Raw genomic sequence first — 27,501 nt, 5'->3', positions numbered from 1 at the left:
GCATGTATTATAAAATGTGTTAGCAATTGACTAAATTCCTTGAAATTGAAGTCAATTTGAGCAATTAGTCGTAAATGTTGTTAATTTGGGATGAAATATTAATGCGATTGGGGAAGACGTCTCAATCCTCTTTACATTTTTTTTCCTTTTTTTTATACTGTTTAATTTAACTCCACCTGAATTTTATTATTTTTTTTTTTAATTTTGTACTGATTAGTTAACTCAGACCTTGAGTTAACTTGCGTGGAGTAGCAGTTCACGTTAGAATTTTCCGTCTTACGCCTTTTCACGTAAGGGGGACCACATTAGTTGAAAAGCAGGTAAAAAATAATTGTTTATTGTCTTTTCACAGAATCCAAGGCAAGTTTATTACACTTTTGCCATGTGATAAACAATCCAAGTTTATCACCGATATTAACTTGTATTTCCTCGTTTTATTGGGGTTCACATTTGTTTTTATCCCTTAGTTTTTTTTTTTTTTTTTTTTTTTTTTTTTTTTTTTTTCTCTAGGATATGGAGACACTCTTTAATGATTTGGAATATCTTTTAGAATCGGGTGCACATGCCTACTTAATTTGCGAGTTTAGTCTATCATTAGGATAAAACCCCGTGCAATAGATGCACAGTTGTTCAATTATCATTTAAAATGATTTTTTTTCTAAGGTCACATGTAAAATAATACGAAGTATTAAATATATATATATTTTTTTGATAGCCTCATATAGAATGAATTTTAAAAAGTTTGGTTTGCATTTTATGTAAAGCAAATGTAATTATTGAGATAAAATCTTTTCTTAAAGTAATAATTTTCTTAAAGCAACGATTATTGGAGGGAAAATTTTTAACACAATGTTGCCAAGTGTCTTTATTGATTTCACCTTTAGTAATATGTAATAGATAGATAGATATGTAATAGATAAATAGATAGATATATAGATATAGATTTTCTTGAAAATTGAGCCTATTTCAAAAAGTTCCAAAATTAGACTAGATCATACTTATGGCTATTAAATAATTAGGTGGAAGATTAGTGACTAGGGGTGTACATTCTCCTGTCCTTAAGTTTCATGATTTAAATGTGTTGTTAGGGTTGATGAAGTCCACATAGGTGTAAACACAAGGTGAAATCATGGCTAATCAATATTCGTTTAAGGTAGATTACGAGTAGTTAAGTTTAGGTGAAAGTACGCATCCTAATTATAGTGTTTGTTTATATAAGAAACGTGTCATTTTAAAGGATTTTTATGTCGTTTTATTGGAGGATTTAAGTGAAGTGACTCGACAAGTTGACTGAGATAGCCCCAGAGATTAAGGAGCAGTAATCCTTAATTTTGGTAGGGTAGTCCTTTAGTCTAGGTTCGTTTCCTTTTGTTATTTTTCCCCAAGGCTAGTAATCACAAATAAAACTACAGACTATGGAGTATTTGTTAAAAAAGACATGAATTAAGTAGAAATGTGAACGATCCAAAACGTTTATCTAGACACATGACTCTACTTCATGACTTACTTTCTCTATCCGAAATTAACAATCACGATAATAAGGTAATTTGATTTGTTACGACTACGGATTACGGAATGAGATATAAAGTAATGGGAAGAGCAATATCCTTTCCTAGTTCTAACATCATATCGCCCCTAACTGAAATTGAAACGTGTATGCGTGTGTGTATATATGAATGAACAACACTTTTTCTGTTCTTCATTTCATTTCTTTCGGCGCAAATTCACTTGCTCTTAGCTTAGGGCAAACTCACTGATTCTTTCCTCCATTTTTACTCTCTCTCTCTAACTCTCTTTCTCTCTCCTCTCTTCCATTGATAATCAATCAAGCTTCAACAATGGTGGAAGCCATGGATATACTCAGAGCGAACCTCTCTCGCGTTCGGATTCCTGAACCTACCAATCGCATCTTCAAGCATGAATGTTGCGTTTCTTTCGATACTCCTGTGAGTTCTTTTTTCTCAGTTTCGGTGATTTTTGCTGGAATTCATTCAATTGGAATTCATGCAAATGTTTAATTGATTTTGTTATCGATTGTTTTTTGACCTAGTGATTGATTTTGATGATTGTTTGCGTATTGAATTTTACTCGGAAAACGTTAGAAATGGCGGAATTGCGGTTTTAGATGATTAAACCTAGGTTTTTGGTGATGTGATGAAGAATGATTGAAATCTTGAATTTGAAATGTGTGCTGAAAATTCATGCAAGAGAATAAAAAATCACTGGAGTTAATCTTTTGCTTGTTTATTTATAATTACGATTACGCTGCATTTCGTTTTTTAGAACTATTCAGGTTGCTATTAGTAGTGTCAGTGATATAATTTCTTGAAATTTGTCATGCTGAATGCGTTTATGGTGGTGTTGTAGAAATCGGAAGGTGGATTGTATGTCGATATGTCTTCATTCCTTGCCTTTGGGAAAGATTTCGTGCAATGGAACTATGAAAAGACTCGGAATCCGGTTTATCTACACATTAAGCAGACAAAGAAGGTGGTTGCAGAAGATAGGCCTTCAAAGAAGCCAACTATTTTGGCTATTGGTATGCTGTTTCAATTCTTACTGTTTGCCTTCTTCATTTTGCCAACTATTTTGGCAATTGAACTGCAATACTGCTATGGTAACATTCTATATATATTGTGTTTTGTATTATCATTGCTTTAAGAATTGGAGCAGACTTGAAATTAATAAACATTATGTACTCTGTAAGTGATTTAAGTGGCAAAACAAAGAAAGGAATAGGGATAAACATGTCTAGAATGCCTATAAGGTGCCATTTTTTTTTTCTTTTTCGTTTTCTTTAAGATTCATAAAACGTGTATAGCTTGTAAATTATAGCAGTGGTTATATACGACATATAATATGTAAATGCAATTTAAAACGTGCATGGCAGTGATCTTGACTCGGGTTTGAACTTCTTTCAGCATTACATGTGTTGCCATGATCCTTTTAACCTCAATTTTGGAAGCTCCTTCAATTTTTCCTTCTTTTAGCCCTCAAACTATAGTTATTTTAAGGAGAATGAACTTGCTACTTTATTTTTGGAAATTAACTTCAGGGAGTTACAATTTTGTGGAATTATGATGTAACTTTCATGATTTAGAATTCTAATATAACTCTTACATCCCAAATCTATGGAATTCAAGACATATGTATAATTTTCTAAACAGATCATTGATATTGTGAATTTGTGATCTCTGGTCGGAACTTCTGTATCTTGAGTGTATTATCAGAATGACAATTCTTTGATTGGTTCAAAATCTACTGCATTACTGGAATCCCTATTGATATGCTTTTGTCTTGAAAGCTCATGTCATGAATCTCATTATAGTGGGATGATTCTGATATCCTTGGTGTAATTGTAGGTGTAGAAGGGGGTTTTGGTAGTGGTGAACCTGATTATGAAGAATCATATAGCATCGTGATATTGCCAGACTATGCTAGTCTTCCATTCCCCTCAGTGGAGTTGCCAGAAAAGGTACTCTCTGCTCCTTATTTTTCTCCTTTCTTAAGATCCTTGGCTCCATTCCAGCTTGTTGGGAATAGCTGGCACTCTTGGTCTTTGTGTGTAGTGGAAATCTGGTTCATAGAGCAATGTAGGTGTGCAATATGAGTGTTCTATTTATGAAGCAAATAGGATAGTAAGCTGTTGAAACAATATGATACATTACATATTGGTAAGTACCCTAAGTAGTTTGTGTCAAACACACTCAATCGATAGAGTTTGCATACGGGTTTGCTGAATGTTTCAAATAATCAGATAGAAAAGTGTCTTGATCTTTGTGTGATGTGTGTATGTTATAGGTAAGGTTGGCAGTTGATGCAATTTTGTTGGCCGAGGATGCTGAGCGAAAAGAGCAAGTTGCAGCCTGGGTAGCTGAGAAGCAAGTCAGTGCATATGCCTTGGGTTTGCCACAGAGTGACAATGGCATTGTTGTTCCTCCATTTGGGTGGAAATGTGCAAAGTGTGATAAAACAGATAATCTCTGGTTAAATCTAACAGATGGAACAATCCTTTGTGGTAGAAAAAATTGGGATGGTACTGGTGGCAACAACCATGCTGTTGAACATTACAATGAGACAAAATACCCTCTTGCTGTGAAGCTTGGCACAATAACTGCTGATCTGGAAGCAGCAGGTAGTGTTACTATTAGTCCTTACTCGTTAGTGTGTCATACAACAATTTTCTATTTTAAAAAATTTTCATTTAAATATTTTGTTATCTGCTCACATGTTTCAAATTCTGTCATCCAATTACTTCTTTTTGCCTGTCCTGTTATTTGAGTAGTATTGTTTTCTGTGAATATGCCTTTTGTTTTAATTTTATTACAATTTATGTTGCTTTTATCATTTTTTTTTTCATGTGTATGATGCTTTCTAAACTTATTTCTGTCAGAAAATTTGGAATACTGAGTTCTAACCTGAAAGTCTTAGTTTGGACTTTGGATGCTTATAATATTATACTTAGGAATACTGGTGTTGAATCTTCTAAACCATGATCAACCTCACAAAGAGATCCCAAATTTGATTCTTAATCTTGCAAATTGCTGTAATAAGTAATCATCATTTCATCTTCATCGTTATATGACGCCGTGGAAATTTATTTTTCCTTCAGAATTCTTAATCTTCAGGTTTGCCTTTCGTTAATGTCATACACCTGTCTTTAGAAAACATGTAAAGTGGATGAAACTGGTTAATTTGGCTGATAGTAGTTGACAAAGGTACTAGTCATGATGGAATACATTAAACCCAAAACCTTTAAGCTGACATCTTGCTTACTATTCGCTTAATTCAACTCTTAGTGAGCCCCCTTAGTATACACACTATGTTTAATTTCATCTTTTGTTAAAGCGTTTTGTTAGAAGCTTTTTATTTTTTTATTTTTTATTATTAAAAGAAGATGAAAGTTAGTTGGAGTTTTAGCAATGTTAGAAAAGCTCAAGAAGCACCGAAGCAATTTGGAGTTTCTTTCGGCTAAGTGCGTCTCAGTTAGCTTCGTTGAAGTGAGGTGTACCCAATAAACAAAAGATAAATTTGTGAAGCTATTTGAATTGAGACTAACTCTCCACTAAATCATTGTGTATTCGTTTGCATTAAACCATGCTCTAGATCTCCCATCTGCGACCTAGTGGGCTTGGTGTTCTTGGAATGTTTGCAGGAAGTTGCTTACTTCTTTCTTTCCTCTTTCACTCTCCTTCCTCTCTCTTCTTTATTTTCGTTCTATTAGTTAGCTTGTAGCTTATTATGATGGGAACATTTTCCGAAACAAAAGTGAGAAGCTTTAGTTTGTCCTATTGATGATTGCCACTTATTATTATTTGATGACCCACATCCAGTATTGCCATTAGCTTTAGTTGAACAGCTCCATAAAGCTCATTTCCTGCCAAAAGTAATATCTTTTTTTTTTTTTTTTTTTTTTTTTTAAATTTTTTTTTTTAATAATTTTTTTTTTAATTTTTATTTTTTATGAAAGTCCACTCCTTTATTGAGGCCATATATAATTATGGACTATACATTTTGTCATCTCAGATGTTTTCTCTTATGCGGAGGATGAAAGTGTCATTGACCCGCTTCTTTCACAGCATTTGGCACATTTTGGGATTGATTTTTCTTCATTGCAAAAGGTTAGTAGCCTAATTGTCTTTGTTGGTCCTGTACTTTTTGTTTCTTTTTGTGATTTCTTGAACTTTTAGGTGTATTTGTGAAAACTGGAAAGGGACTTAGTGAATTTTGATTTGACTTTCCACCTAGCTACAAAGGAGAAATGATCAAGCTATGGCCTGTACACTTATTCATTGCTTAGAAGTAGGCTAGAGTAATACTTGGGATGTTGCATTGGCTGAGGATAAATAAAAAGGTCATTTAGTAATTAGTATCCTGTTTGTTTCTATGAATTGCAATTCTCTTAGTGACCTTCACATGATTAGTGTTACCCCCTACAAAGTCTTTCATGCTATTCATATTTTGCATGCTAAAAGCAAGAAAGTGTGTTATGGCTGTAGCATTGTTAATTTGTCTATTGTCTTATGCCTAAGATGAGATACCATGGTATAGTAGCTTATAACTACCTCTTTCACAAATCCTTTACAACCCATACCATGTCATGGGGTTTATATGAAATTATTCTTTTCTTTCTTTGTGGGAGAAGGGTGAATCCTTTCTGACTTGTTCTCTCTCATGCTTTGCTCCCTATAATCTGACATTTTTTTACTTGTAATTTATGTTAGACTGAAATGACCACTGCCGAAAGGGAGCTTGACCAGAATACAAACTTTGATTGGAACCGGATTCAAGAAAGTGCTGAAGCACTTCAGCCAATATTTGGCCCAGGCTATACTGGACTTGTCAATCTTGGCAACAGGTGATTTAATTGAATAAAATGATTTTATTGGGTTATTGCTTGCATTTCTTCTGCTAATGATTCCTTGTGTTTCCACACAGCTGTTATCTGGCAGCAACTATGCAAGTAGCATATACAACACATGCTTTTATATCTAGGTTGGTTTCTATAAAGTTTGTTTTCTTCAATTTTTTTGTTGTGCTAGAAAGCCTAGAATTTGAGTATAGTTCTCTGAAGAATGTTTTTATTGTGTAATTAACCAATCAGATATTATGCAAATCAAAGCTTGAAAAGTGCTTTTGATGCTGCTCCTGCTGATCCAACGGTGGACCTGAACATGCAGTTGTAAGTGAGCTATTAGTTTCTTATCTTTAGTTCTGCCACTGTAACTAATCTTGCGGGTTAGTTGATATTGATACCTCTCATCTCTCAAAGGTATGGGTAAAAAAGACTGAAAATATAATATGTTATGAATTGAATTTATGTAGGATGTTTTGTGAGTGAGCTAGCAGTCCCTTTTATTGAGGTCTGTCACTGAAACTACGTCTTGCGGATTAGTTGATATTGATACCTCTCATATCTCAAATGAATGGGTAGAATATGTTAGGAGTAGATCTCTGTTTGGGATGTTTGATGGTTGTTTTATTACAAAATGGTTGATTATAATGGCATACACTGTGTGTGTGTGGGGGGCTATGCTGCCTGACAGGATTTCAGTTTTCTATCTCACCAAAGCTCCTCTGTAGTGAACCACTTAGCGGTTAATGTAGTGAATGAACTTAAGATGCATTTTTTATGCACTCATGTCAGAGTTTATTGCTGTTGAACTATTCATTACTGAATTCATTTTCATGCTTTTGTTTATGTTTTTTTTGGACCTGTAATAGTCAGACCGGGCTTAAATACTATTTCTTTGATTGACTTTTGGAGTAGCTCAAGCTTAGTGATATCATGATAGTGTAAATTCCTATTAGTACTTGCAGTCTTCTCCTTTTGTATTTAATCATTAAGATTGGTCTTACCCCATTTTCTGTTACATTTACTTGTTTGATTATTGTATTGCGAAAAGTTTTTATGATTTTGCCTCTAGAAAGAAGAAGAGTTCTACTTTTGTGATAATCCTTTTTCTATGGAGTAATTCCTTGGAGCAACAGTGAACTGAATAAATCAGCACTTTGAGTATATCATGTCAATGATGAGGTCAAGGAGAGTAGGAAGGCTAAAACATATAAATCAGCACTTTGAGTACATGGCCTATTCCTTATGGATTCTTGAAGTTACTTTTAAAACATATAAAATTTCCTTCCCTTTTCTTTTAAAGTAATTATCTTTATAAGTTGTAAGATTCTCATTTTAGATTTTGCCTTGTGATTGACATCTGTTGTGTGGCAGGGCCAAACTAGGTCACGGATTGCTATCTGGGAGATACTCAATTCCATCATCAGAGGTGTGTTTCTGGAGTTAAATCTACAAACAATTAGTTCCTTATCATCCATAGCCCTTTGAGCATGCTCTGCTATGTCGAGTTTAGTTCTTATTTTTATTTTAAATTTTATTAGATATATCGATATCTTTACCATGAATTATTTGCAGATAACTTTAGTATCTGTCTGTCTGTTTTAAATTTTATTAGATATATCGACATCTTTACCATGAATTACTTGCAGATAATTTTGAATTTTATTAGATAACTTTATTTTAAATCTGGCCTAAAAAGACAAAAGGAAAGCTCTTTGATTTTATTGTTAGTATAAGGATGCTGTCTCTTCTTGGATGTTAAGTACATTAATTGCTGCGAGTAATTCTGTGGAGGTGTTATTTGTGATGAGTTTTGTACACTGGGTCTCCCTATACCTGAAGGAGTGGGTTATAACTCGAGTTTGAGGTCGGGGAAAGGAAAGTGGGTTTTTAAAGCTCCCTTTAATCCCTTCATCATTGTGTGATATTTAAAGTATTACTTTTCTTGATGATCAGTTGACATGTGGTTTCTTATATAAATACCCTATCGTCATATTGTTGGGGGTCAGTCATAGCGATAGCTATTCCCTTCGTTGAAGATCAATTGTGACATTGTCCAATCCCTACGTATATAAGAATTCACCGTGCACTTTAAAACAGATCTACAGAATCAATATAAATCAGGCTAGATTGTAGGAAGAAAGTTATGCTAAGATCATTTTCATTTCATTGAGAGCCATAATGTTGGCTTAGTAATTTAGCATTTATTATAATTTTGTACCTTTTATGTTTTAAAATATTAATGTTTTATGTCCATGCCCATATTATTTATTTGCAGTTTTGCACACATTTTTCTGGATGTATCTTGTGAGTTGTGACAAACAAACCATGAGGAGAAGCTAGTCACTAAATTTAAACTGTGATAAGAATTTAGAGTAAATTTAAAGCACCTTTTGGTAGACATTTATGGTTCTAGCTTCGAATAAAAATAATTTCATTTCCCTAATTTACTTTAGTTCTGACAAAATTTAATATGTGCAACATAGGTCATAACATGATAAGATTCTCGTTTTAATATGGTGGGAGGGAAAGAGAAAGAGGGTTGGGGGGGGGGGGGGGGGGAGGGGAGTGTGGTTAGAATTAAAAACAAGATATTGCGTGTTTAGCTCTCTCCTCTCTGAACACTTCTCCAAAGCAGAAGAAAATTCCTTTTTCTTGAACTCTAGTTTGGTGAGGGGATGAATATAGAGAACCTAATTTTTAACATTGGGTGGGCCTGAAACATTCGGTGCTTCATTCTGAGCATTGCTGTTACCCGAAGAAAGGTAACAATATGTTACATAGCTGCACCTCTTGGTGCTAGAGGCTTTATTGGAGCTTTCATCTAGGCACTCAAATGTTTAGGGTTGCCCATTTGATATATTGGTGATAGTTTTTTTCCCCTTAATCTCCATCTTGAGTTGAGGAAATACAGTTACAAACTGGGACTATCTTGAGTTAAGGAAACACAGTTGCAAGCTGGGACTGTTTCATGTAGTGTATGTTTTGATGGCTTCATTTGAATAATGCTACTGCTGAGAACTTTTTTACCTTTCCTCCTCTTCACCTCTCATTTAAGAAACAAAAGAATAATTTTGGCCTTGTTTGTATTTGAACCTTCAGAAACAGGAAGGCATTCCTCCTCGGATGTTCAAGACAGTTATTGCTGCCAGTCATCCAGAATTTTCTGCCACGAGACAGCAGGTTTGTCCAAACACTAACTGTACACATAAAACTATTGCTTTTTGGTTGACATTTTTTGTTAATGTTCTGCTGCCTCCTTGAATGTCATGTAGCTGCATAGAACTGCATTTCGTTAAGAATTTCTGCTTGAAAGCATGCAGTCACTGCCTACATCAAATTTGTGCTCTGTGCAGACTTATCAATATTAAATCTGATTGAAAATATTGGGTATGAGCATATTTGGACCTGACTTGAAAGAGTCAGCCTATGGCACCTCCCAAGTCTGCATGCTTTAAGTGGTTTAGTTACTAAATTACTCTATTGAAGATACCTGTTGAGCGACCTAAATATTTAATGATAATATCGGTTAGCACGATTGGTATCTTCTGTTCCAATTTTTTGGCCTAGCTTTTGGATGGTTCATTGTTCTGTAAATTCTTTGTTTACTACGCACTTGAGATAGTTTTCTTTGCATGACACGTTATTTGGTAAGATACTTGAAAATGTTAATGACTTGAATGTTTGACTTGACTAGGACGCATTAGAGTTTTTCCTGCATCTTCTAGAACAAGTTGAGCGGGTTAATGCAGGGAATCCAAAATTGGATCCCTCGAGAAACTTTAAATTCGGTATTGAAGATAGAATTCAGTGCCCATCTGGAAAAGTTACCTATAATAGGCGATCTGACTACATTCTTTCTCTCAATATCCCATTGCACGAAGCTACAAATAAAGGTATGTGTTGTGGTTATATTGAGTGCTCTATGGAAGACCTTGATCGACTCTTTTTAATCTAGGCGGAGAATTTTGTTCAATTTTTTTCCTTGACCTTGACATTTGTGTTTTGGATTCTAGATCAATTAGAAGCATTCCAGAAATTAAAATCTCAAGCAGAATCTGAAGGAAAAGAAATGTGAGTTGTCTTGGTTTTCATGCATTTCCTGCTCTGCTGAAAATATTTTACTCAAGTTGTATAATACCACAGGGCTGCCGGTGAAGTAGTTCGTCCAAGGGTGCCATTAGAAGCTTGCCTAGCTAGCTACTCAGCTCCTGAGGAGGTGATGGACTTTTTCAGCACTGCATTGAAGGCTAAGACTACTGCAACGAAGTAAGTATATCCATGTGGTACTCAATAACCATTATTAAGGTAGACAAATGTCTGTCATCTAAGCATGCTATTCTTGTTTCTATTAGTTATTAGCAGTAGGGTAGTCCGGAGATTTGTGATTTTCAGCCTAGCATCATTTCCTCAAGTACTTATAGTTTCTAGCCTCAGTTTTTTTTTTTTAAAAAAAGGCTCCCTAAGACACGCAAAGGTCTTTTTAAAAAAAAAAAAAAACAATGCACATCTTTCTCTTTTTATTTTAAATCTTTCTTAATGTTAAATAATTTTTTTGTTCAATAAATACTTACATAAAACTAGTTAAAATATTCTGAAAAGAGGGGGGGGGGGGATAAAACTAGTTAAAATATTCTGAAAAGAAGAGGGGGGGGGGGAAAGGGGTCATGTGACTTGGTTTAATAAAAAAAAACTGAAAAAGAAAAGAAACAAGGTAAATTTCAAAATATACATTTGTATCATTAACTGTATAGATTGAAGAGAGAAAGCATACTCCGTAACCTGCAGACCAGGAATTGGATGAAGAAGAAGAGCAAAAAAATGATATTAACAAATGATGAGATGTTTTAAAATAATCAATAAATACTTTCTCCATTTCACAATAATCGTGTCGTTTTGACCATATGCATTTGCCAATGCTTTACTTTGCCTTTAAATATCTTTAATTATTTCTATTAAAATCTTAGAAATATATATTATAATATATATTAACTACCCAACAACAATTAAGATAATGATACTTATTATTAGATATTACTCCCTCCGTTCCTTATTGAAAAATACAATTTTGAGCATGTGGGGGGAAGAAATTAGAGGAGAGAGGAGAGAGAAAGTAAAAATAAGTGTTGAAAAACTATTAAAATAGTACAAAAAGTACAATATCACATGAAAAAGTAAGAACTTTTGAGTATAAAAATTGTAAAACAAGGGTAATTTTGTCAAAAATTTATGACCAAAATAGGAAAAATACTAAATGTAAAGAATAAAAAGGAACACCCTAAATGGAAACTTAAAAAACATTTAGGAACGGAGGGAGTAGTAATTAAACATGGTCAAAGTTCATATGGGAATAGTGAAGAGTCTATATGATGAAACTATTGTGAAGCAAAAGAAGTAAATCTCTGCATCATTAACTGTTTTTTGTCTTTTATGATGATTTGGGTTACAGAATGCAGAAATATCATGTTCATTACTAATATCTTAGAAGTATATTGTATCTTGGCCCACACCTTCACTCGCTTGGCGCCAAGGCGCACCATAGCCAAATTTGTAGTATAATTTAGTATTTATTTCTCCTTTTATCCCACAAATATGTTCCTAGTTGCTTTGGCATTAAGAAAGTGAGAATAAGAACAGTTAAAGTTAAATACAAATTTAAAAGTGGATAGAGTGAAGATATTGGGTATGAGAGAAATAGTAAGAGAGATTCATAGTAGGAGCATTTGGATAGACTTATTTTTTTAAGGCATTTTTTTTTAAATTTTTTAGTTATTTTTTTATTTTTAATTTTTCATTTTTTTTTGAGGCAAGGATAGACTTAGAATACCATAAAAGGAACTTGCAAAATGTTTCGAGCATTCTTATAAGGAAACCATGAAAATTTTTGTGGGCCAGATGGAATATTTTGTAGGTCTCTTTTGTCAATGTTCTACTTTGTATATGATAGCTTCATGTGGTCAAGCTTGGTGATATATTCTTGGTTGGTTTCCATGATTTAACATTTATTCTTGTCATTTGCAGAGTTGTGTTAAATTGTTAACGCATGTATTGATTAATGCTTACATATACTTTTAGTGTCCTTGATTCATCATTTTTCACCATGGTAAAGCCTTGGTTTAATTATTGATAACTGAGTATGAATATTACCCTGTCATGAGATGTTCAATATCATCTGGCCAAAATTTGGTTCCTTGTATCTGAACCATCCAATGGCTCAGCAACATAAATAATAGGACGTGCTACGATGTAGTTCCCTTTTTTTGGAAGATATATTTGGGCCCAAGGCTCTTTATGGTTAAATTAAAGGAAACATTGTTGTTTGTTGCATCCTTTTCATATGCTGTAACATGTAATTATACTATAATCTGTCAAATATTTTCCATGCAGAACTACCGGTCTAACATCCTTTCCTGATTATCTGGTCTTGCACATGAGAAAATTTGTTATGGAAGATGGATGGGTGCCGAAAAAGCTTGGTATACATTTTTGTGTTTGTGAATATCCTGATAATTTTTAATGAGTGGTTGATTTTTGTGACTAACAAATTTTCTCTGTTTTGCATCATAGATGTCTACATTGATGTACCTGATATTATAGACATAAGTCACATGCGGAGCAATGGCCTTCGACCTGGAGAAGAGCTTTTACCTGAAAGTGGTGGGGATATTCTTGTTCTTTCCTGTGCACATGTGCATGCTCTTTTTAATCACTGGGGATGCCCAATGATTTTCTAATTTATATTTTGTTTGATATCAATCTGCAGCAGGTGATGCTGAAGCAGAATCTACTAGACTAGTAGCCGATGAGCTAATTGTTTCTCAGCTTCTCTCCATGGGCTTTGGCCGATTACCTTGTGAAAAAGCTGCCATATTTACTAACAATGCTGGAGTTGAAGAGGCAATGAACTGGCTGCTTACTCACATGGATGATTCTGGTAAGTGTTATTATATACTTATATATTTTTATATGATATGGCATATGCTTGACCTATATCATTGAAGTATATCAACTATTAGTCTGCAATTTCTGACAGCTATAAGTAGTATTTCTGACTTTAATTCTTTTACTCTCTTGTCAGATATCAATGATCCTATATCACATACATCTCAAAATGCTGCTGTTTATGTTGATCCATCAAGTGTTGAAGTATTGATTTCATTTGGTTTCCAAGAAGAACTTGCTCGGAAGGCTCTTACGGCTATGGTATGTCGGTGTTGCATGTGGCTTTGTGCATCTCTGTTCTGTGCTGCTAAAACTATTGTGACCTTAAACTTGCTTTATTTGATAATTGTTCAGGGTGGAGATATTGAAAAAGCAACTGACTGGATATTTAACAATCCTGATGCTTCATCTACCTCAGACATGGATACATCGAGCAGTGGTGCTGCAGCTGCTGATGCCGAGCTACCAGATGGGTCAGGAAGTAAGTTATCTTTACTCATCCTCTTGTATCCACGTAATTGTCAGCATGAATTTTCCTGCCTGCCTGGTTATTTTTACTGAATCCTAATATCTTGAATATTATCTCGTCTAAAAAAAGGTATATTAACCTGTTTTTTTTTCTTCTTCATATCTTTTTTTCAAGCGAGCACAGTGATTAAGAAATTGAAAAAAACCGGTTAAGGCTGGGAACCCACATGCTCCTGATCAAAATATATACCGTCTGTCATGCAGAGTGAAATATCTGAAGCAATTTTCTATCTGATAAGTTAATCAAAATCTTCCCTGTGCAACCAGTAGTAGTCGGTTGTACCTTGCAACAGGGGTAAGGTACAACCGAGCTTCCAAATGAGCTATAAAAATTAGCCTTGGTTGTTCCTTGAACCAGTAAATTGCCTATATAAAAATTAGCTATAAAAATTAGACTGCTAATATGAATATTCCCAATAGTTAGACTTCAATTCTTATACATTCAATTACAAGAGAGCTTACTGATTGAAATACAGGATACCGGCTTCTTGGATTTGTGAGTCACATGGGAACTTCAACTCATTGTGGTCATTATGTTGCTCACATCTACAAAGATGGTAAATGGGTACTGTACAATGACGAGAAAGTTGGAGCTTCTGTCAATCCTCCAAAGGATATGGGATACTTGTACTTCTTTGAGAGACTGGCTGATTGATGATGTTTGCAAGTCCATATTCAACAGATCATCTGGTCTTTGATAGATCTAGCTGTTAGCTTCGTGATTGCTGAAGGACTATCATCTTCCAAATTTAATTGGCTCCGTGATGCAGTCTGCTTGAAATCTCATTCATTTCCGAGTTCGTGTCAACGTTCTAGGAATGCAAATTTCTATTACACATCGCGGGCAGAAAAAAAAAAGGTTATGCTGACAAATTTTGCTATATTCTCTGCTTATATGAGACAGGAAGTAGCTTCCTTGGGAAGGATAGTTGACAAACTGCTACCTTAGATTTTAGCGAACATTTATAGTGAAATTGTATTCAGAGTGTCAATTGTAGTGAATTTTTGAGTTTATAGCAAACCTTGCAATTGGACTTGTTATCAATTGCGACATAACACACAAGTAAAAGGCTGAAAGCTAGCTCAAGGCTGATTCTTTGTTTAGATTGAATTGCTATGTTTAGTTTACAAATTTGAATTGGTTATGTTAAACGATTTTGCTGTGGCATCTCAAGAACAATTTGTTTGGCAGGAACTTTACGTTGTAAATACTCCCTAACTTGTTCTATTCAAGATCACTCTATATAATTTTGGATGCGAAAGAGATGCAACGGAATGTATGTGTAATTTACATCGAAACAATAAATAACCCTACAGATATATTCGCTAATATTGGTCCTAAATCCTAATTGTCTGAATTGTTTGTTTATTGCCCATGAAAAAAGGTTTCAATCAACATGTAGAGTTTCTTAAGTTTCCCAATTAACTACTTATAGTCTTTAACCATTGATATATTTAATTATTTCTTAGTAAAAATTTCTAAATTGTTTACAAAACAAATTTAGATACATACAAATAAATACAATTCGATAAGAATTTTTTGTACTCAGCGTACAATTCTTGGGAGAGTACAAATATAGAAGTGTTTGTGGAACTTCTCAGGTAGGAACTGCCTCTTGTAAAAAGTGACTGATTACCAATACATTAGTCATTCCATAAATTTCATTTCTCTAAAATTACTTCCACATTATTGCAACATATCAAGGAGGGTGCAAAACATTTTAGGGCTCGCGAGAGAGATGAAGCCTTAAACACATGCAATGAGCCAATGAGGAGAGAAAAATTACATGTAAATAAATAGATGTTGCAACAAATTTAATAATCATGGATTGTAGTTGTGTTCTTAAAAACTTACAACACTTCAGTTTGCATATAATTAGGAAGATAGTAAATAATACATTAAACTTATTAAATTATTGTGCAAGTGGGGCTGATTAGGGTGTTTTTAATTGTTTGTTAGAGAAAAAAAACAATAAAATTGGTGCAAGAGAAACATTAAAATAATAAGTGGTTCCGTGCTAAAAAGAAAGTGTTGCAAATATGCATGAATAGATGTTATAGGATATCCACTTGTCCGTTGTCCCTATCCTCCCATGAAAAGTATAGGCAACTGCAGAACAAGTGAGATATCAGGCATGGCTTTAGGTTTGTATCCTTCACTTACATGTCTACTCTTTAGATACTTGTCAAGATTTAAAGATCAAAGATTTAATGACCCCCCACCACCTCTTCCTAAAAAAAAAACATACTATATCAAAGAAGTGTTGTCATTTTCAAAACTTTCCCTTTTAATTTGGTAAACTTGAATTATCTTATGAAACACAGAAACAGTCACTTGAGTTCAGAATCAAACGGTTGCAAAATGAAAAAATGTTACAAGCAAGAGATTATATATAAAAAAAAAGCCGAATTTTTTTTTTTTTAGTTTGCAAGTATTATCCTGAAGCAAAGGTATTTCTCATTATTCCAAAAGTTCAAATATACAAGATCCAAGGACCGTGCATCCTCACTTATTTGTTCAAATTTGAGATCAAATACATGAATGAAGTTTCCGTGTTTCTATGAGATCAATGATATTGTACACTATGGAACAAAAATGAAAAATTGCAGGCAACTTGTAAAGATGCCATCATCTCTGCCAACCTATTCTAAAAGAGAGATTCTATAGTTATAGTCACAATATGTATGAATCAAAAATTTTGTTTTCCTTATTTTCTTTAAATGTCATGAAAGTATAGTTGACATCAGCTCAGGGGGCAACCAAACCTTCAATTGTGTAGCTCAGAGACTCTGCCCAGTCAACTTTGAACATCATTGCCTTCAGAGTATCCAATACATTGTAATCCGGATCCAATTTACGCTGCCAACCCTGGAGAGTAAATAATAATAATACCAGAAAATTGTGAGTACATGATTGTGTTGATTACTTTATAGCAGATACATCTCATTGCAGAAGATTCACTCATTATACATGACAAAAACCTAATGTACACCACAATGTTGATTTCTTAGGGTACATTCAGTTATTTATTTAATTTATTTTTTATTCATAGTCAGCCACAATATAAATGATTCATGAAATGGTAAGCTTCACTAGTCACTACAGTATCCCCTCCTATTTACTCTGTTTACAAAAGTATTTTATGGTACAGAAGAAATGAATTGCAAAACTGTCAGTTTGTAAAGAAGCAGACTACACAAGAGCAACATGCACCAGTTTATAGAAGAACCTGCCATAATTTTAAGAGGCCTTTAAATAAAACCTATACTGAAATAATGAAGTCTGAATAGGGAAAATTTGAAGCTTCTAAGATGGGGCCAAAGAATACCTCAAGAACCATGGTTGTGACAATCACAGTACAAACATTTCCATCAATGTTAACTTTGTGGTGCCGAACTAGTTCCAGAAGTTGCTGCATGCAATCAGCAGCATGTAAAGTGGAGCTCTCAGGTGAACCCCAGGAATTGAACTGTTTTTCTACTTCCTGTAACCAATGTATTAAAATTACTGCAGTGTCAAACAGCATCATGCCTTTAAAATATTCATGCAAAATTTGAAGGCTCTGCAGTTAGATAGTATACATTCCAAATTTTAACAGAACAAAGCCTAATGGTCACCACAAAACTTAGTGGAAACATACAGAGTGTTCAAAACGTACAGTCACTATTGTGCCTGTGTGAAATCCAAACCTTCTAACAGAATTTTCCAAGAAAGTAGGTGTATATCTAGAACCTGATGATCCCTTTGCAACTGATTGTAATTTAAGAGTGACTTATTGGCCTTATGTACTTTCAACGGTTACTTATATGACTGAACTGACCATATGGCTTTGGTTTAACTGGGTTGAACTTTTGTGTCTAACAAAAATGACAACATCAATCTGTCTACCCAATGTGTGTTCCAAACATCTCTTGAACTATGAGATGGCAGGGATGGTAGCGGCTTCAAATATCAGGTTGAGGTGGTTGCCTCATCAAGCAAGAGCCAAAGAAATACTGCATGAAAAATTGATCTCTTTGGTGCAGATATGAAGGACTAGAACATTGTCAAAGGAAACTATTGTCAAAGGAAACTATGTAAAAGCAATTCCTCCACATAGAGATGTGGCTTGGATGAGTTGGAATATAGGCAACAATGAAGATAAGTTATACAGAACATTAGGTACTAGAAAATTGAATGAGGGATCTTGACCGAACACTTGTACTCAATAGCAGGAGCTAACTAGGAACAATCAACTTGACTCACTAATTTTGACTGTTGACATCTATTACCAAAAGTTAAATTACCTTAACAAAAGCCCCAGGATTTGGGCAATTTTGGTTTTCTGATAATTGTAGAGTACACTGAGCAGCAGTGCGACCATCTCGAAGAGCAACGGCCTTGAAAAACTCCAGTATATTAACCCTATCTCTTTTAGAAAGTTCAGCAGTCATGCCTACATCGAGGAATACAACATGCGGCCTTGATTCAAAGAGCTGTTTCCCAGGAATTCTCTTATTTATCCGGACAAGTATATTTCCTGGGTGCATGTCAGCATGGACAAAATTGTCAACCTGCAAAGGCATCCTGTTTCTCATTAATATATCAGTCTATGGAATAGTACTGGAAATCAAACGAAATACAGTAACTATTGATTGCAATCAGAATCAACCAAATTTCTGATCTTATCAACTCAAAATACCATCAATGTTCAGAAATTTGGTTGACTGAGACCCAAGAATCAACCAAATTTCTGAACATTGATGGTATTTTGAGTTGATAAGATCAATAAAAATTTAGATTTTAATCAGCACTCAAGCATATGGTGTAAGACAGTTGCCAGCACCTCAAATCAGCCATTACAGATCGGGTCAAATTCTACTATTTTTAAAGCAACAATTTAGGTGACTTAGAGAGCTTATTTCCTTAGTCTGGACTACTAGTGTTTACGACAATCATTTTCTGCCCTAAAACACTCAGATCTTTTGTCCCAAAAATATTGATCTGTATCTTTCCCTAAACACTCATTTTCTTGTCCTAAATTTTTTTTCTTGATTCCCGCCTCAGCTAGCACAGGGAAGACCAAGAGAGAACAGAAAGCCCTCCTCTTCTACTGCTTCCACTTCCTTACATTCAACATTCTTCAGTCATGTAATGTTAGCTGTGCTATAAATCCATTCATATAAGTACTGCTGAATACAAAGGCAACAAATACTCGTCTGATAGCAACAATTATTACATTTTTTAAAAATGCATTAAAACTATTAAATTTGAATCACAGCTTACAATATCAAGGCATTTGAATGATTATAATAACTCTTTTTGTGTCATATAAACCTATATACCAGACACAGATGTCAGGTCAACATGGTTCAGTTACTCTGAAGTGTGATCCAAGATTTAACTCATATCGGAAAATATATATAATCTGAAGGCAAAGAACCAAAGGCCAACGATGACGCAATAAGCATTAACAAGCACTGTACAGCAAGCATGTTAGGAAGCTGAAACCTCTTGATGGATTTAGAGGAGCTTACTGGTAGCAGAACCATCAAGAAATATAACATATCTTTACTATGTACAATATATTTTTACTTCTTTACCAATTCCCAGGCTGTGTCAGAATGAGCAGTTGAACCCACTACTTTAAGGTTTAATGGTGGGCTTACAACTTTACAGCCAAAACAACCTCATCCAGAAATCAAGGGAGAGGAAAATGGGAGTAATGATTTTAGGTCATTGATGTTTTGCAAACTTTGATCTGCATCCAAAGAGTATTTCTTCTTCAATTTTGGCAAAAAGTTTCTCAATAAAATTTCTGTTGTTTTTGCAAAATAAATAAGGAAAAGTAAAAAGAGATATATTCTCAAACGAAAACTAGTTGATTTATGAGTATAAAATCATACCAAAAGCATTTTTAGAAGGGCATGACTCCCAATGTGAGCAAGTGATGTTTTGATACTATCATGTCCTTCAAGTTTATCAACGTAATGCAAGATACTTTGGCCATGCTCATAAGTTTCCACCAGAACCGCTGGGTGCACTAAAGGATAGAGAGGCTTTGGGAATGAAACATCCTTCCATCTGCGGAAATTGTAGATAAATCGACTCAAATGTGCAGCTTCTCTTGCTAGATCAACTTGAGACATCATAAACACAGCAAACTGTTGCAAGCTTTCATCCAGTCTCAACCACTTCAGCGTTGGTATCAAGTTTGAAATTTTAGCAAAGACATTTATTATCATGAAGTCTCTACGAATTGCTTCACCAACACCAGGATGCCTAACTTTCACAGCAACTAACTTAGGCTTCATTGGGTGACCAGGATAACGGAATTTCAGAGTAGCTCGATGAACCTGAGCAACACTCCCAGATGCAACAGGCTCCTCTTCAAACTTTTCAAATATTTCACCTAGCTTGCGGCCAAATGCCTTCTCAACTGTTTGCTTTGTGAAGGCAAAGCTATGTGCTGGTGCTTGGGAATGCAGCTGTGCGAGTTCTGTGCAAATATCCTGAGGGAAAAGGTCGGGCCTTGTAGCAGCCCATTGTCCCCATTTTATAAATGCTGGACCAGCCATTTCAAGGGTGCGGCGAAGAATACTAAGCCAGGATTTTCTAAACTCTACACCAAGAGAATTGGCGAAAGGAGCCATAACTACACAAGGTGAAAATATGATTGCTAGATAGATTGCCCTAAGAAATATAATAATAGCCTCTACCAGAGAAAATGCAAAGGATGCCAAGTAAACATGTCCATTTTGCGCATGATCATACAGAGTGCTGGTTGCTGCTAAGCTGTCTGCATGAGTCCACTTAGATTGTCCACCTGAAAACTTCCCAGCTATTAAAGCAAGCATACTAGGAGCAAGTAGTTGATAACGGCTCAAAGCTAAACATACAGCAGCAGCAGCTTTGTTAATATGAGAAAGAGCTTGTCCCCCATTAGTCTCCATAGATAAAAGCTTTCTCCAAGCAACTTTTGCTTCATTTGACAATATATAGCTTGCTGAGAAACTATGCATTTTCCGTTTTCCATTGTTGGTAAAAAGATATTTTGCTTCAGATAAATTATGTGAAGCATAGCTTTTTCTCACAAAATTGTACTGGGTATAGGGGTCCAACTTGCTACTGCTACATTTCTGCTCTTGCAGAAAAGTGCGAATGATACTTCTAACTCTCCCAGCAGCCAAACATCTGCAATCAAAGAGTCCACCAGAAAAATTCATGCCATAACTAGGTGACGCTTGTACAAATAATAAGAAAAAGATCCACCATCTGATGGATCATTGGGTCTATTTAAAATAAAAAAAAAAGCCATGAATTTTATGCCTTATCACTAGATTGCAAGGTATACAACGGTTACATTCTGGAGGCTGGTGCCACAAAAGCAAAGAAGTGTAACTGGTGTTCATGTAATTTGCAAACTTCTTTGTTTCCAGGAGGCATTTTTTATAGGGTTTATACTCCACATACCATAGAAGTCTAGATCCAAAATCTTTGGTCATGAATGGCAAACCTGAGAATGATTTTTTCCTTTATTTTTTTTTTAAAAAAAAAAATATTAATTTTTATAACAGTTTTGGGACTAAGGTTTTGTTGCTGTATTAATTTTTAATATAGGCGTAGAAGCATTATGAATTAGCATTAATCTAATTATGACAAGATTTGTATTTGTTAAATGTCATGACAAGATTTGTAGGAAGTTTGCAACATCTATCACATTTTATGTTTTCTATGTGTTAAATGTTATGACAAGATTTATAGGAAGTTTGCAACATCTGTCACATTTTTTTATGTTACTCAACCCAACCCAACATTTTTTTCCCAATGGAAATCTAACTTCTAAGAGTGTGCCTGGAATTAAGGGTATCAAATTAGGGGCATTATCAGTTATTGGAAACTGTTATGGGGGTAGATAATAAGTAAAATAAATAGGGTAATAGATAACCCTCAAATGGAAGTTACTTAATCTCCCTACCCTCTTCTAGAATAATAGGGTAATTTATTTTGACTTCATCACCACATTTCTCTCATACGTCATACTATGGAATATTAGTAATTTAGTACTTAATAATTGAATCAACATAGTTGTACATACTTATCATCTTCCAAAATTATCCTAACTAATACGAAGTACAATATTTCGGTAGTAAGTAAAAAGCTCTTATAAATCTATTATAATCAAGGAGGGCTTAAGAAGTTTACATAATCTTTGACAGCTACTTTCAGAATTGAACAATATCTCACAGAAAACCAAAATAGCCAGAGGGACAAAATATGAAGACGGAAAGAGTAGATTATTAGGTGTACTTAATGCTACCGACTCAAGTCATGATATGGAAACAACCTAAAGAGGGCAGAAGGAGTAGACAATACAGCATTTAAAATTTTTCCCCTTCTGACTGCTTCCAAAGCCATACAATATGTGAAACTATCAACTCAAATTTCTTTCAATAGGTGACAATTTCCATCCAAAGAACTAAAGAAGGCATATATCCTTCTTCTCCCCCCTAGTATTCTACAATGAACCAGCCTTATGATGAGTACAGTTGAAGCTTGAGGAAAAAGGCAAAAAGTTAGTTAGAAATGACAGTGGTGATCTAGAAAATATGCCTATTGGGGTTAAGATAAATATTAAAAATTTAGTGGGTTCAAATAGCTAAATTAATAACAAATCTTGTAAAAAAAATTACAAATCCTTTAAGAAAATTTCCACAATTATCAAAATAAAGTGGGGTCAATTGTGTCTTCAACCAGGAAACAAGAATAAGAAACCCTGTAAAGGAGAGTAGGGAGAGAGAAAGGCATCCAGAATACTGGATTGTTGTTTTAATTTAAGTTAGCCATTAGGAGTGAAACAAGCCACTCGAAAGCTTGTGTTTATCATCTTCATTTATGTGAATTTCAGTTCATTTATACTTCGTATTAGTTAGCAATTTTCTACTCTAATTCAACATCACTAAATCTGTCCAAGCTACCTCAGTTCACAACATATTCCTGCAACCCTAAACCACCTGTTGCCACTCATCGCTCCTCTAGGTGGGCAAGAGATTATCTCCCTTAAACATCACAATGATTTACATCTTCAACAGAGTTGAAAGAGACATCATTAGACAGCTTTTATAACTGTTACATTTGACAGCATAAGATAGTCAGAGAAAATGAGCCACTGAATTGTCCCTCAAAGGTCAACATCTTCCCCTAGTATTCCTTGCGTTATAGATCCAACCTTAAACCCACATAGTCTCCACTCATGAGCAAGAGTTTATATCTCCATAAATATAGGATACATTGCAATTGTTTTCACGATATATTTCAACAGAGTTGCAAAAGTCATAATTAGACAACTTTCATTATTGTTTGCTAATGGACAAATAGTCGAATATCCAACCTTAAACCCACATAGTCTCCACTCATGAGCAAGAGTTTATATCTCCATAAATATAGGATACATTGCAATTGTTTTCACGATATATTTCAACAGAGTTGCAAAAGTCATAATTAGACAACTTTCATTATTGTTTGCTAATGGACAAATAGTCGAATATCCAACCTTAAACCCACATAGTCTCCACTCATGAGCAAGAGTTTATATCTCCATAAATATAGGATACATTGCAATTGTTTTCACGATATATTTCAACAGAGTTACAAAAGTCATAATTAGACAACTTTCATTATTGTTTGCTAATGGACAAATAGTCGAATATCAATCATCTCAGATGCTTGTCACTTGTACCAAAGAGTCAAGGGTCCAACGAAATCAGCTTCTTTACAGTCATAGAGGAAATCCATATAGATTTACCCTTCCGACCCTCACCCTAACAGCCGGGATAAAGTAACACATTACGGGGCACCTAAACTTGAGACATTCATCCAATTTATACCCTACAGGCAACATCCTAAAAAGAGGCATTCTTTTGAAACAAATCATATTCAAAATAATTCTCGTAGCTGAAACAAATCATATTCGTAGTATTCCAAATTCAAAATAATCTCCCGTTCAATAACCATAATATCTTGGAAAAACATATTTTCCAACAAAAATAGAAGATCACTACATTGTTACACCTCACAATCCCAAAATTCCCAATAACCTCAATTTCGCATGTATAATCTAAATAGCAACAGTGAATCAATTAATCGAGCTCAAAGTACGATAAACAACTCCGAATTTAGTTATCACATTACTTCAAGCAGTTCAAATTACACTATCAACGCGACAATCAATCCTAGTCCAGTGAGTAACAAAAATACAATTAAACAGATCGCTTTTTTCAAATTCTATCACTAACATCTCCAGTTAATACATTGCAAAATCAAATCAATTCAATTCAATGCTTTCTTCAAAAATTAATCAAATTCAGCCCAATTGCAGAAAAAAAAAAAAAATCGAATTAAAATTTGAAAATTAAAAGTGAAAGAAAGAGATTTTACCTGGACATGATTAATTGAAAAGGAGTTGAAAATTTGCGACGGCGATACGGCGGTGCAAAAGAATCGTCGGCATTCTCTGATTCGCCGGAGATTCAAATAAATTTCCGACCACAATTAATTTGGGGAAGAAAAATACTGAGTAATAGCCTTGAATTTTTATTTTTAGTTTCCTTTTTCTTTTACACTATTTTATATTTAAAAATATTAAATGTCCAAAATACCCTCATTGTTTTTTCCTATTCAAGGCTGAAAACCTAAAACCCCCAAAAAATTCTGAAAACCCTAGTTAATCCCTAAAATCGCCAATTGCAACCAAAATTGAAGCTCCAACGATATCTGAAACCCTAAATCATCGAATAATCGAAAATGAAGAAATTGTTCGACGATGTTGATGACGATGATGTTGAGAAGATATCGAAGATTGAGGTAGACAAGGAATTCGCGAAGCGATATGAGCATAACAAGAAGAGAGAGGAATTGCAGAAATTGGAAGAGATGGAGAAGAAGGGACTTGTTCCTGATTCTGGGTCTGATTCTGAGTCTGATACTGATTCTGAATCGGAAGTTGTTGATGTTGTGAAAGCAGCGAAAGAGGAGAGGAAGTTACTGGAAGCATTGATGAAGGTTAGGAATAAAGATCCGATTTTGAAGCAGCAGGATTCGAAGTTGTTTGAGAGTAGCAGTGATGAAGAAGATGAAGATGAAGGTGAAGGGAGGAGAGAGAAGAAGAAGAAGAAGCCGAAGTATTTGAAGGATGTGATTGCTGAGCAATTGATTGAGCGAGGTCCTGAGTATGAGGAGGAGGAGGAGAGAGAAGTTGGGAGGGTGAAGAGTTATAATGAGGAGCAGAAGGATTTGAGGAAGGAGGTGTTGAAAGCAATGGCGGAGGCAGAAGGCGAAGGCGGGGGCGAAGACGAAGGCGAGTTGTTGTGGGAGAAAAAGAGGGATGAGGAGGAGGAGGAAGGGGAGGATGATGAGGAGTTGAATAAGAAATTGGATGAGTATTTTGGAGAGGATGATACATTGGGTGAGAATGATGTGTTTTTGAAGAATTATTTGAAGGAGAAGTTGTGGATTGATAGTGATAAAGGGAAGAGTAAGGTGAATTTGGATGAATTAGCCGAGTTATCAGATGATGAGGAGGCAATTGAGAAGCAGGAGGAGTATGAGAAGGGGTTTAATTTTCGGTTTGAGGAGAATGCCAGTGATCGAGTTTTGGGACATTCACGGATTGTGGATGGTTCGGTGAGGAAGGAGACGAATGCGAGGAAGAATCAGAGGGAGAGGAAGAAGGAGAGGCTGGCACAGGCTGAGATTGAGAGGCAGGAGGAGGTTAAGAGGTTGAAGAATTTGAAGAGGAAGGAGATTCAGGAGAAGCTTAGTAAGATTAAGGAGATTGCGGGTATTGATAATGATATTCCTTTAGATGAGGATGATTTGGAGGAAGATTTCGATCCTGAGAAGTTCGATAAGAAGATGAATGCTGCATTTGGGGATAGGTATTATGAGGAAGAGGATGTTGATCCTGAGTTTGGGAGTGAGAGTGAGAGTGATTTGGAGAAGCCGGATTTTAAGAAGGAAGATGAGTTGCTTGGATTGCCTGAGGATTGGGATGTGACTAAATCGAATGACGGGTTTTTTGCTGAAAGGGAAAGGTTGAAGAGTATAGCCGAGGATGGAAGTGATGTCGATGGAGGAGAAGATGATGATGAACAAGTAGATGAGGGTAAGAAGAAGAGGAAGAGGAAGAAGTCTGCTATTAAGGAAGCTCTTGATAAAAAGCTTGAAGAGGAACTTTATAAGCTTGATTATGAGGATAGTATCGGAGATTTGAAAACCCGGTTTAAGTACAGGGAAGTTAAACCCTCGAAATATGGATTGAGTGCAGCCGATATTTTGATGTTGGATGAGCAGGAGTTGAATCAGTACGTTTCGTTGAAGAAGCTTGCGACTTATAGGGAGAAGGAGTGGAAGGTGCCTCAAATTCAGAAGAAGATGTTCTTCGAGAAAGTTGTGAATGATAAGATGAACCAGAAGAAGAGAAAGAGAAGGGATAAGGGTGATGTTCGTGAAACGAATAATGAGAAGGAATCTGTAGATGCTGGGAAAGCACAAAGTGAGGAGCCGAGTGTTGATGAGAGCCAGTTGTCTCGAGCAGCCAGGAGGAGGCGCCGGATGAAGGAGAAAAAGCTGCCTGAATCAAGGCTTGTTGCTTATGGAAAAGTGCCATCCAGTTCTAAGAACAAGTCAAAGAGTTAAACCTGTGAGATGAGTCAGAGGAGGTAATTCCTGACTATTAATTTTAAGTTCGATTAGCTAGCCTACAAATTTCAAGCTTGTGACATTGTGATTTTAATATAAGATGGAGTATGCTGTAAAGTATACATATTTACAAACTCACAAAGTTTGTGTAGTTGTTTTAGAGTGTAGATGTTAGCATTGTTTTGGCACCACCCAAATGTTGCTTGGTTTAATGGTTAATGCTTTGATAAATTTACTTATTTACTTTAGGTCACATGATCAAATCTTCGCATAAACTTTTTTAAGAATGCTTTTTAATACGGAGTAGTATTTGTCTCTTCAAATCATTTGGGTGATGATGGTTCTGAAAATCTCCTTTTGTTCCTGCCTGTTTCTGTATGATTCTGCTGTCAATGTTTACTGGTATATGTCATATGTGCCTTGATGTTACTGTTCATTTGGGTGGCAATAATTATGAAAATCTGGAAACCCTTGATATCTTTTTGATGCTTAAGAATTCATTTTATGTTGGTTTGGCTTTCTTTTCTTTTTTGAGGAATAGTTTGGCTTTCAATAGATCTTCAATAGGTGGTTTTAAGGCTCACAGTTTGGCTTGCCTAAATGATTTGTTTCTGAGCAGTTTATTTAACCAATGTTTGAATACTTTGCAGCAATCTTTGAAACAAATTTGAATTCATTGCCGCAATCTCTGAAACAAATTTGAATACTTTGCAGCGATCCTTGAAACAAGTTTTGGATTACTGTGATCAAAGTAAGCAGATAACTGTGGATTTATGAAAGTTCCTCTCTTTGGCTATATCTGCTAAACTGCAGTTCTTGGAGCTAATGTTTGACAATGAAATTTTGTCCCCCACCCTTCAAAATATATAGGCCTTGTCTAACTTCATTGTTCAAAGTCTGTACTTTGCCTGATCAAATTTTGTATGGTATGTTGAGTTATAATTTGTAATAAACATTTTTTTTTTTTAATTATATACAAATTATTATCTTGTGATGG

At 35.0% G+C, this 27,501-nt stretch overlaps 3 protein-coding genes across 6 annotated transcripts; 2 read left to right on the top strand and 1 right to left on the bottom strand.

Annotated features, from left to right (window-relative positions):
* The first annotated feature begins 1,622 nt into the window (after nucleotides 1–1,622).
* LOC145629321 (ubiquitin carboxyl-terminal hydrolase 14-like) lies at nucleotides 1,623–15,089 on the top strand. Of its 2 annotated transcripts, none has more exons than XM_081681889.1 (19): nucleotides 1,623–1,946; nucleotides 2,368–2,539; nucleotides 3,363–3,475; nucleotides 3,802–4,135; nucleotides 5,527–5,621; nucleotides 6,225–6,358; nucleotides 6,439–6,495; nucleotides 6,605–6,682; nucleotides 7,730–7,784; nucleotides 9,458–9,538; nucleotides 10,053–10,251; nucleotides 10,372–10,429; nucleotides 10,502–10,624; nucleotides 12,743–12,831; nucleotides 12,923–13,012; nucleotides 13,122–13,289; nucleotides 13,434–13,558; nucleotides 13,652–13,778; nucleotides 14,302–15,089. In XM_081681889.1, the coding sequence occupies exons 1-19, from the start codon at nucleotides 1,839–1,841 to the stop codon at nucleotides 14,478–14,480; spliced, it is 2,385 nt and encodes a 794-aa protein (XP_081538015.1). In that variant the 5' UTR covers nucleotides 1,623–1,838; the 3' UTR covers nucleotides 14,481–15,089. The 2 variants fall into 2 exon arrangements, with proteins under 2 accessions (XP_081538015.1, XP_081538014.1); XM_081681888.1 differs by having other exon boundaries at nucleotides 1,626–1,946; nucleotides 13,119–13,289.
* Nucleotides 15,090–15,789: 700 nt separating this feature from the next.
* On the bottom strand, nucleotides 15,790–24,385 carry LOC145627265 (uncharacterized). 2 transcript variants are annotated; one of them, XM_081679663.1, is made up of 6 exons: nucleotides 24,243–24,385; nucleotides 19,712–20,999; nucleotides 18,113–18,379; nucleotides 17,155–17,310; nucleotides 16,592–16,694; nucleotides 15,790–15,935 (listed from the first exon to the last, which is right to left on the bottom strand). In XM_081679663.1, exons 1-6 carry the CDS (start codon nucleotides 24,248–24,250, stop codon nucleotides 15,844–15,846), a joined length of 1,914 nt encoding a protein of 637 aa, XP_081535789.1. In that variant the 5' UTR covers nucleotides 24,251–24,385; the 3' UTR covers nucleotides 15,790–15,843. The 2 variants fall into 2 exon arrangements, with proteins under 2 accessions (XP_081535789.1, XP_081535790.1); XM_081679664.1 differs by lacking the exon at nucleotides 15,790–15,935 and having other exon boundaries at nucleotides 16,261–16,694.
* A 124-nt stretch (nucleotides 24,386–24,509) lies between these two features.
* Nucleotides 24,510–27,498, top strand: LOC145629320 (uncharacterized). Of its 2 annotated transcripts, none has more exons than XM_081681887.1 (2): nucleotides 24,510–26,524; nucleotides 27,219–27,498. In XM_081681887.1, exon 1 carries the CDS (start codon nucleotides 24,609–24,611, stop codon nucleotides 26,499–26,501), a length of 1,893 nt encoding a protein of 630 aa, XP_081538013.1. In that variant the 5' UTR covers nucleotides 24,510–24,608; the 3' UTR covers nucleotides 26,502–26,524; nucleotides 27,219–27,498. The 2 variants fall into 2 exon arrangements, with proteins under 2 accessions (XP_081538013.1, XP_081538012.1); XM_081681886.1 differs by having other exon boundaries at nucleotides 24,512–26,524; nucleotides 27,155–27,498.
* The last annotated feature ends 3 nt before the right edge of the window (nucleotides 27,499–27,501 follow it).

Source organism: Chenopodium album, chromosome 4 (genome assembly GCF_948465745.1).
Source record: "Chenopodium album chromosome 4, dcCheAlbu1.1, whole genome shotgun sequence".
Classification (NCBI taxonomy): domain Eukaryota; kingdom Viridiplantae; phylum Streptophyta; class Magnoliopsida; order Caryophyllales; family Amaranthaceae; genus Chenopodium; species Chenopodium album.
Note: the sequence above shows the minus strand (reverse complement) of the source record. Positions and strands in the feature narration are given on the sequence as shown.

Bases quoted from the DNA above. Each gene is read 5' to 3' on its own strand.
- LOC145629321 (XM_081681888.1), top strand. From the start codon at position 1,839: ATGGTGGAAGCCATGGATATACTCAGAGCGAACCTCTCTCGCGTTCGG. The intron at 5,622-6,224 runs GTTAGTAGCCTA...AATTTATGTTAG, and splicing joins ATTTTTCTTCATTGCAAAAG to ACTGAAATGACCACTGCCGA. The intron at 13,013-13,118 runs GTGGGGATATTC...ATCAATCTGCAG, and splicing joins AGAGCTTTTACCTGAAAGTG to CAGGTGATGCTGAAGCAGAA.
- LOC145627265 (XM_081679663.1), bottom strand. The intron at 18,380-19,711 runs GTATGATTTTAT...ATGCCTTTGCAG, and splicing joins CCCTTCTAAAAATGCTTTTG to GTTGACAATTTTGTCCATGC. The intron at 17,311-18,112 runs GTAATTTAACTT...CATTGGTTACAG, and splicing joins ATCCTGGGGCTTTTGTTAAG to GAAGTAGAAAAACAGTTCAA.
- LOC145629320 (XM_081681887.1), top strand. From the start codon at position 24,609: ATGAAGAAATTGTTCGACGATGTTGATGACGATGATGTTGAGAAGATA.